Source organism: Propithecus coquereli, unplaced genomic scaffold (genome assembly GCF_000956105.1).
Source record: "Propithecus coquereli isolate 6110/MARCELLA unplaced genomic scaffold, Pcoq_1.0 Scaffold10, whole genome shotgun sequence".
NCBI classification, from domain to species: Eukaryota; Metazoa; Chordata; class Mammalia; order Primates; family Indriidae; genus Propithecus; species Propithecus coquereli.
Genome location: NW_012133858.1, coordinates 3,320,164 through 3,329,850, shown reverse-complemented (window position 1 = coordinate 3,329,850; position 9,687 = coordinate 3,320,164). Strand labels below are relative to the sequence as shown.

At 34.6% G+C, this 9,687-nt stretch overlaps 1 protein-coding gene across 2 annotated transcripts in view; it reads left to right on the top strand.

Moving 5' to 3' along the window:
* IQCB1 (IQ motif containing B1) overlaps positions 1–9,687 on the top strand; it is a 54,102-nt gene that overhangs the window by 6,754 nt on the left and 37,661 nt on the right. For both annotated transcript variants that reach the window (XM_012640158.1, XM_012640164.1), the window contains exon 5: positions 1,876–2,005. In XM_012640158.1, the coding sequence (XP_012495612.1) occupies positions 1,876–2,005 (130 nt within the window). The remainder of the gene's footprint in view (positions 1–1,875; positions 2,006–9,687) is intronic.

Sequence of the window (9,687 nt, the reverse complement as noted above, 5' to 3'; positions counted from 1 at the left end):
TTAGTAGAGACGGGGTCTCGCTCTTGCTCAGGCTGGTCTCGAACTCCTGAGCTCAAACAATCCGCCCGCCTCGGCCTCCCAGAGCCGATATACTCTTTATTGACTAAGGAATATGTGAAGAAATAAAGGCATTAAGGCACTGGCTCTATAATTGAGTAACTTAAAATAGAGATTGGATGATAGTCATGTAAATGTATGATACAAGGCAGAATGAAATAGGTGCTAAAATGAAAGTACACAACCAAAGTACCATAGGAGAACAGATATAAAAACTAGTCATTTTAGTTTGTATTGATTTGGCTACTTTCTATTTTATTCAGTTGCCCCAATCATGTCAATAAAATTTAGAAGCATCATTTATTGATAGACTGCCATGCTAGAAGTTCATAGAAAAGAGATCAAAATCATTTTTTAAAAGGAGGCAGTAAAATACACCACATGGTCTCAGTGCCTAAGCCACTTCCTGATTAAGTAATTGGAAGTGTGCATTTACTAACTGGATCCCAGCTTTCTTTTTTTGTTTTTTAGACAAGCCATTTGATTTTAACAAACTATCTATCCCCACTAAATGGCTTTTGTCCTATTTATACCATGTCTTGGATTCTAGCTTTCTAAACTGCGTATTCCTACTTTGTGACTAGGTAAAGTCGAAATTTGAAGTATACAGTTAGAAAGAACAGTTAACAAATGTATATAATAATCATTTTTATACTTTAATTTTCAATATTAATGATTTCCTTAAGTAAATAAAGCCATTTGATTAGATATAGCTGATGACAGTATCGATTGAGCCAGGCTCTTGGGTTGAATCCAAAACTTAAGAAATTCCTATATTTGTGAACACACAAATAAACATAATCCCATTTATTAATGCTCTCAATCAAAATAGATACTCTTAACGTTAGAAACCAAGGAGAAAAGAAAAGCTGATAGGTGTGAGCATTAGCCCATTAATTTTAGGACTCAAAATACAAACAAACAAAAGAAAAATAAAACTTATCAACATATGAACATTAGCCACTTAGGTTTTCTAGCATGCATAATATGTAGTTGTTATTGTTTATTAGTGTCTGCAGATTTTGTTGAAAAGACTCACACAGCAGTACTTACTCATTAGAGTACACACATAGAGACCATTCTTGGGTTTGGGGCTCTTTTTGGTATTAGTCTACAAAAATACTTTTTATTGAGACTTCTGAATATATTCAACTCATGTCCAGAGAGTGACTTTTATGTGCAGTTTCAAGAGGATCAATTTCTCTAAATGACTTTCTCTTTTTTATTTATTTATTTTTATTTTTAATTTTTTTTTGACTTTCTATTTTTTAATGTGTATTGTAAAGTGTTCCTACTAGAGTTAGGTTTTTGCTGATTTTCCTTCTGTATAAGGAATATGCAGGCAAATATTTTGCAGAAAGTAGAATTGGTATGAAATTAGTGTTTGATTTCCTTATCTGTTCCTTGCAGACTAATCCTTCCTGGGTGTTTTTCAGCTATCAGATATCTAAAATGGATCAGTTAACACAAATGGTATTTGTGAATTAAACTCTCAAGGTATCCTATGGCTTTTAGAGTAATTATACTGAAAACTTGGCTTGTTTCTCTTTATTGTGAGCCAAGTGTCCTTTTTTCCTCAAGGAGTAACATGTAGGTTTTTAGAATGTATGTATCCTGGACCGAAATGTAAGCAAGGTCCATACCACTATTTACTTTTCTAGAAAGTTGTTAGGCTAATTTTCCAATGTAAGAAGTTCTTTATTGGCTTAACAACAAAACAAAAGGATAGTAAAAATTCTCAATAAAGCATAGTGTCCATAGAAGCTTGAGCATTCAACTGAAACTTATAATTAACACAAACTTATGCTCTTATTTCAGCCATTGCTGTGTGGGCTTGGAGCCAGGAGAAGATGCAGAGGAATTTTACAATGAATTGCTTCCATCAGCTGCAGAAAATTTTTTAGTTTTGGGGAGACGATTGCAAACATGTTTCATCAATGCAGCTAAGGTACATGTTTATTTAGTGTTTCATGTTTTTTAGCCAAATCAGTTTAATTTTTGAGAAGATGTTCCACATTATTTTTCAAATGTGCAATATTTGACTGAAAGTACATTAGAGTAGTAGATTTAAACATTTTTAAGGTTACAACAAAAAAAATCTCTGTATTTGAAAATTTTTAAATATTGGCTAAAGCATACTATTAATCTATGCCTTTTTGAAGGATATGCCTTACTGTTCACCTTTGGGCAGCAGCTATAGATACATATTTCCATAGCATTCTTTCTGTTTGATCTTTCTTATCTTTTCTAATCAAATATTTCAACCCAAACATGGGGATCTTTTCAAGTATTTCTTGGGTATATTGTGCAAGATACTACATACATACTCTTCTTTTTTGACTCATGGGTTTAGAAGTATGTTGCTCAATTTCCAAATATTTGAAGATTTTTCTAGATACTGTATTGTTATCAATTTCTAATTTAATTCTAGTGTGGTCAGGTAACATTCTCTATATCATTTCAATCCTTTGAAATATTTTCAGAGTTGTTTTTATAGCCCTCTAAATGTTTTATCTTGGTGAATGTACCATTACAAGCAACCTTTGCTTTGCACAGTGCTGTCATAACTGAAACTCATGCATATCAGAACCATGCAAAGATTTTGATATGCACAGGTTTCATTTAACATACCATGCAAAAGCAAGGACTACTTGTATACTTGAATGTGTACTTTGCAGTTGTTGTGTGTTCTATAAATGTCAATTAGGTCAATTTGGTTAATAGTGTTGTTGAAGTCTTCTAAATTCTTACTGGTTTGGTTTGTTTACATGTTTCCCCTTTTAGTGAGAAAGGGTACTAAAATCTCCAACTACAATTGTGAATTTGTCTAATTCTCTCTTTAGTTCTATCAGGTTTTGCTTCATATATTTTAAAGCTCTGTGATTAGATGCTTACACATTTAAGAATGTAGGAATGTTATATCTTCTGGATGAATGAATACTGTTATTATTATGAAATGATCTTCTTTATCTCTGGTAATATACCTTATCTTGAAGTCTACTTTGTTTACTATTACTAATATTGCCACTCTAGTTTTTGTATGATTAGGGTTTGCATAATATAGTGGCCCCCCTTTTCTGCAGTTTCGCTTTTTGTGGTTTTGATTACCTATGGTCAACAGTGGTCCAAAAATATTAAATGGAAAATTCCAGGAATACATAATGCCAAAGTTTTAAATTGCGTGCTGTTCTGAGTAGCTTGATGAAACCTTGTGCTGTTCCGCTCAGGACGTGAAGCATCCCTTTTTTCAGCATATCCATCTTGTATATACTACCCACCTATTAGTCACTTAGTAGCCATCTTGGTTATCAGATCAAAAAAACATAATATATATAGGGTTCGGTACTATTCATGGTTTCACACGTTCCCTGGGGAACTTGGAACGTATCTTCCATGGATAAAGGGGGTATTACGACTACTGTAGTATTTTCTCAGCCTTTTACTTCTTAACCTCTGCTTATACTTAAAGTAGATCTCTTATAAATAGCATATTATCAGGTCTTGCTTTTTCATCTAGTCTGGCAAGCTCTATTTTTAAAGGGTGTCATTTACTTGAATTTAATGTAATTCTTGGTCTGGTTGTGTTGAATTCTACCATTTTGCTATTTGTTGTTTTTTTTTTTTAATTTGTTCCCTGTATGATATACCATTTTCCATCTTTTGTGCTATTTTGTTGTATGTTTTACTTTGCATATATTATAAAATCCACCATAATTATTTTTATTTTCACATTAAATTAGTGTGTTGACTTTTAAAGAATTTAAAGAAATGAAAGAAAAATGGTCATTTATATTTACTATGGCTAGTAATCTGTATTCCTTCACACAGATCTGAATTTTCATCTGCTTTCATTTCCTTTCAGGCTAAAAAACCTCCTTTAGCATTTCTTACAGTATAATTCTATTGGTAATGAATTCTCTCAGCTTTTTGGTTATCTGAAAATGTCTTCATATTGCCTTTACTTTTGAGAAATATTTTTCTTGCATGTGTATAATTCTACTTCATTAGACTTTTGTTTATTTTTCTTTCTGCACTTTAAAGATTTTGTTCCACTGTCTTCTGACCGCTATTGTTTCTGATGTAAATTCAGCCTTCATTCTTGTCATTCTCCTCTATATAATGCTCCTCTGTATCTCTGGCTGCCTTTAAAACATTCTTTTTTTTTTTAAGACAGGGTCTCACTCTGCCTCCCTGGGTAGAGTGCAGTGGCGTCATCATAGCTTACTGCAACCTCAAACTCCTGGGCTCAAGCAATCCTCCTGCCTCAGCCTCCTGAGTAGCTGGGAATACAGGTGCATGCCACCACACCCAGATAATTTTTTTTTTGTTTTTTTGGAGAGATGGGGTCCTGCTCTTGCTCAGGCTGGTCTTGAACTCCTGACCTCAAGTGATCCTCCCACCTCAGCCTCCCATAGTGCTAGGATTACAGGCATGAGCCACTGCTCCCAGCCGATATTCCTGTTTTTTGTTTGTTTTCAGCAGTTTTACTTTAATGAGCCCTGGTGTGGATTTCTTTATATGTATCTTGCTTGGGGTTTGCTTCGGTGTCATGTATCTGAGTTAATATATTCACAATAAGAAAATTTGAACCAGTATTTCTTCAAATATTTTTTCTGCCCTATTCTCTCCACTTTCCCTCTAGGACTCCAGGTTGTTAAGGCTTTGTTCATCCTTTTGTTGTTTACTTTGGTTTGGATAATTTCTATTGGTCTGTGTTCAAATTCACTGACCCTGTCTTCTGCAGTGTCTAATGTGCTAATAATCCCATCTAGTGGATTTATTTCATGTATTATATTGTTTAATTCTTTATTTTGTTTAATTCTGTGATTTCTATTTACTTCTCTTAATTCTACTGGAATTCTCTTTTTCACCTCTCATATCCATCTTTTCCCATAGATTCTTTACCATATTTATTATAGTTACTGTGAAGTTCTTATGTATAAATCCAATACTTGGATCATTTGATAGTATATATCTATTAACTTTTTTCTTTTTAACACTGGATTGAATTTTTCCACTTCTTCACATGTCTGTTAATTTTTCATTTTAGAGTGGACACTGCGAATGACACATTATAGAAACAGAGGAACAGTGCTTCAGAGGAACACTCTTAATCTTCCTCTGAAGACTGTTGAGAACAGTTATATTCTGGCAGATCAGTTGATCCTGTGGTGGCTTGGTTTTAGCCTTTCTCAGAGTAGATTTACTTATAAATCTTTGTTTTGCTATGGAGTATTGCCCTTTGTCCTGGTTCATGGTCAAGGTATGGTCCTTTTATGGTTTAGGTAGAAGCTCAAGATGTTAACCCAGACCTTCTGACTTGGAAGAACTTGAACTCCAAACTCCGTATGCCCAACACTGGGCAGATGATGAAATTGCTGCTAATTTCTTTTAGCCTTCTAGCTATAGATCTCCTAGGCTCCTTAGAGCTTCTTTCCATGTGTACACAGTATAAGAGTCAATAATTCAATGGAAGTTTGTACAAAGATTTCGGAGCTCCCTACTTTGTGGCTCACTTTTTTCCAAACTGTTATCTGGCAGCCCCAAACTCCAACTTCTGACTCCTCAGCCTAGTTAGACTGCAAGTTTTTGTTTGAACTCCTTTCTCTGTGTTAAATACACACTGGGAAAAGCCAGATGTATTAGTGTTCTCCAGAAAAACAAACCAATAATATGTAGAGAGAGATTCATTGATTGATTGTAAAGAATTAGCAATTATGGAAGCTCACAGGTCCCAAGATTTGCATTTAGCAAGCTGGAAACCCAGGAGAGCCAAAGGTGTAGTCTGAGTTTAAAGGCCTGAGAACCAGGAGAGCCAATGGCGTAGTGCCAATCTAAAGGCCAGCAGGCTTGAGACCCAGGAAGAACCAGTGTCTCAGTTTGAATCTGAAGTCAGGAAAAAATGATATTCCAGCTCAAAGGAAGCCAGGCAAGAGGAATTTCCTTTTATTTGACAGAGGGTCAGCATTTTTGTTCTATTCAAGCCTTCAACTAATTGAATGAGGCCTACCCACATTAGGGAAAGCAATCTGCTTTACTTAGTCTAAAAATTTAAATGTTATACTCATCCAAAAACACCCTCAGGGTTTATAATTTTCCTCACCAAAAGCATGAGTCAATAAACTATGACCTTTGGGCTACATCCAGCCTGTTTTTATAAATTAAGTTGTACTGGAACATAGCCACACCCATTTGTTTATTTTGTTCCTGGCTACTTTCACCCTACAGCAGTAGAGTTCAGTAGTTGCTAGAGACTGCAATGCCAAAAATATTATCTGGCCCGTAACTGATAGAAAAGTAAGTTCTATTAAGGGGAAGAGGAAGGAGCAACCAATATGAACAAGAGTGATTAGTAAAGATTTATGGAGCTAATGGTAATTGGTCTATCTCCAGAGAATAGGTAAGATTTAGAAATATGAGGGCATTATAGGTAGGGTAAATGCCCAAGACCAGGAAAGAGAAGTAAGTATGGCATATTTGAATTCCAGTGCAGATACTTACCAGACTTAGATATAGTATTCTTATTGAAAAAGATTGAAAGATAAAGTTAGGCAAGACTGTGAAGGGTAGAGAATTTCAGAGAGGAGTTTGAACTTGATTCTACAAATAGTGGAGAGGCTTTTGAGAAGACATAAGAGTATGCTGGATAGAGCAGAAGAAGAGACCATTTCAAATTATTGCTGTAAGCTACAACTGAGGTGATGAGGGTCTTGACTTGACTACAACTTTGGAAAAAGAGAGTCAAAGGAAATATTATAAAGAAAAAACTGAAAGAATATAAAATGTGTAAGATACCACTTTTGTATAGATAATGCATAACAGCGTAAGGGTAAGTCTAAGCTGACTCACTCCAAGGTTCAAGTCCTCATAGATGTTTAACAGAAGTGGTAATTCAAAGGTAGAAACTGAGTGGGAAAAATGATGCAATCCCTTTGAGGTTAGTTGAATTTTGAAGTGGTAATGTCCAAGTTAGAAATAAGGAATTGAAATTTGATTGAGAGGACAGGACTATGGCTGTAGGTTGGAAAGCCCTCTAATATGAGTGCTAGTTAAAACTTTCAAGAGGAAAGTGATAGAATATGAGCTTTCTTAGGGATGTAGTATAGAGATAATATCCAAAGGCTATGTCCAGAACCTTAGAGGTATATGAGATAGATGCAATTTATCTGGGCAGATTGAAAAATTGTGGCTCAACATACTAGATTGGTGAAGAAAACTGCAGGATCAGATATTGAGAATGCCATATTTTATTTTTTCATATAATATTTGTCATCTTAAAGAGATGAATTTGCTAGGTACTCTACCCGCAGTTTAAATAATTTAAGTAATGGCATCTAGTTTATAGCCTCATGGTCTATACCTATATAGTACAATTTGGTAGCCATTAACCCTATGTAGCAATTAAGCACTTGAAATGCACCTTTGTAACTGAGGAACTGAATTTTTTATTTTAATTATTTTAACTTTAAAAATTGATGATCAGTTCAGTTATTAGGATACTTTTAAGTGTGTTTGGAAAACTTGAGTATGTAAATCTACTTTTTCAACTGTAAATTTTGTGAACTCCAAATACACATCAGGTATTTCTAATAAAAATTTAGCATCTGAATTGAGATCTGCTATAAGTATAAAATACCCACCAGATTTCAAAAACTTCATACCAAAAACATTTTTAAATTTATTTCATGTTAAAACGCTATTATAAAATATATTATTCCTTGTTGCACCTGTTTCTTTTTACTTTTTAAAAATGTTCCTACGAGAAAATTTAAAATTATCTAGATGCCTGGCATTATATTTCTTTTGGATAACAATAAACTATAGAGTTAGATTACTCATAAGTAAATAATAATTGAAAATTTAGCATGATATTCCCTTCAATTATGTTCTTTCTCTTAGAAGACTAAATAAAATAGAAAAGCATAATTATCAATTATTACTGTATTTAATAAGGACAATTGAGCATAAGATATTAAAAATATAAATAACTAGATACTTTTAGTTACTTATTACATTATTCTTTATCTAGTTTTAAACACAATTCTCTAACGTTAAGTTGATTTTACTCATTGGAAGATCCTTCTTAACAAAAGTTGCTGTTTGCCTCCACCCTCCAGAAATTCCCAGTTTAGTTACTTAGCCTCAGATTTGAGTCCTCTTACCCTTTGTCTGAGTATCTAACTTCTGTGTGGTTTCTTAACTTAACCCCTTTTCTTTATTTACACACTGATTCTAGGCTTCAGTCTGGTTTTTACTCATCATCATCTTCTGATCTTTATTATCTACATGCATTTGATATATAGATGTTGTAATCTCTCTTTAAATATCTGTTTGGCTTTTCTTTGTAATACTTGTCAATCATCAATCTCTTGTTTTTTTGTTTTTGTTTTTGTTTTTTCTAAAAGCTATTTACCATCTCCTTTGAGTTCTACCTTCAAGTTGTGTAGTAGCTACAAGCTCAAATGTCTTTAGTACTACTTTGACTCCTAGCTTCTGGGCCTTGTCCCAAGTCCAGTTTACCCACATGCTTCTCTCTTCTTTTGGGTTTCCAGTTTAGAGCCAGTTTCTTAGCTCCACTTGGGGAAATCTAGCAGGATTATTTTGCTCTGACCTCTTTGTCAGTTAATTTTTTAAATGATATTTTCTCACTAAACACCTCAAGTAGGAATCAAAAATTAAGTACTGAGGAGAGTGGAACTTGACATTAATGAATACTTTATAACAATGTGCAAACTATTTTTACATTTTATATGATAGCAAGTATCTTAAGTCTGAAGACAGCAAAGGCTCATCTTAGAATTTATAAGAAATTGTAAGTCTACAAGGCTGAAACAGCTTTATTTTTGAAGAGTTCTTGGCTATATATACATTTGGGCCTACTGTTACAGCTTGAGCAGATTCACTTTTGTGAATTATGAAGGAAGATAACTCAGTCATTGTATTAGTCTGTTTGGGCTTCTATAACAAAATACCGTAGACTGGATTGCTTAAAAAACAGATATTTCTTACAGTTTTAGAGGCTGGGAAGTCCAAGATCAGGGTGCTAACAGATTCATTTTCTGTTGGAGCCCATTTCCTGGCTTGCAGACAGCCACTGTCTCTGTGTGTGCTCACATGACCTCTCCTTTGTATATGTGTTCAGAGAGGGAGCTCTCTTATCTCTTTCTCTTCTTATAAGGGCACTAATCCCATCATGAGGGCACCACCCTCATGACTTCATCTAAACCTAATTACCTCCAAAGGCCCCCCCTCCATATTAGGGGTCAGGACTTGAACATAAAGATTTTGGGGGATATATACAGTCCATAATAATCACCATGTTAAATTAAGTTTCATTCGAGGTGCTTTGAATATATAAAGATATAAAGGATAGACACAATCTTGCACTTAAGGAATTTCCAGGCTAGTAAAGGCTAATAAAGTACACAGGGTCAGGCCGGGCACGGTGGCTCACACCTGTAATCCTAGCACTCTGGGAGGCCGAGGCGGGCGGATTGTTTGAGCTCAGGAGTTCGAGGCCAGCCTGAGCAAGAATGAGACCCCGTCTCTACTAAAAATAGAAAGAAATTAATCAGACAGCTAAAAATATATAGAAAAAATTAGCCGGGCATGGTGGCGCATGCCTGTAGT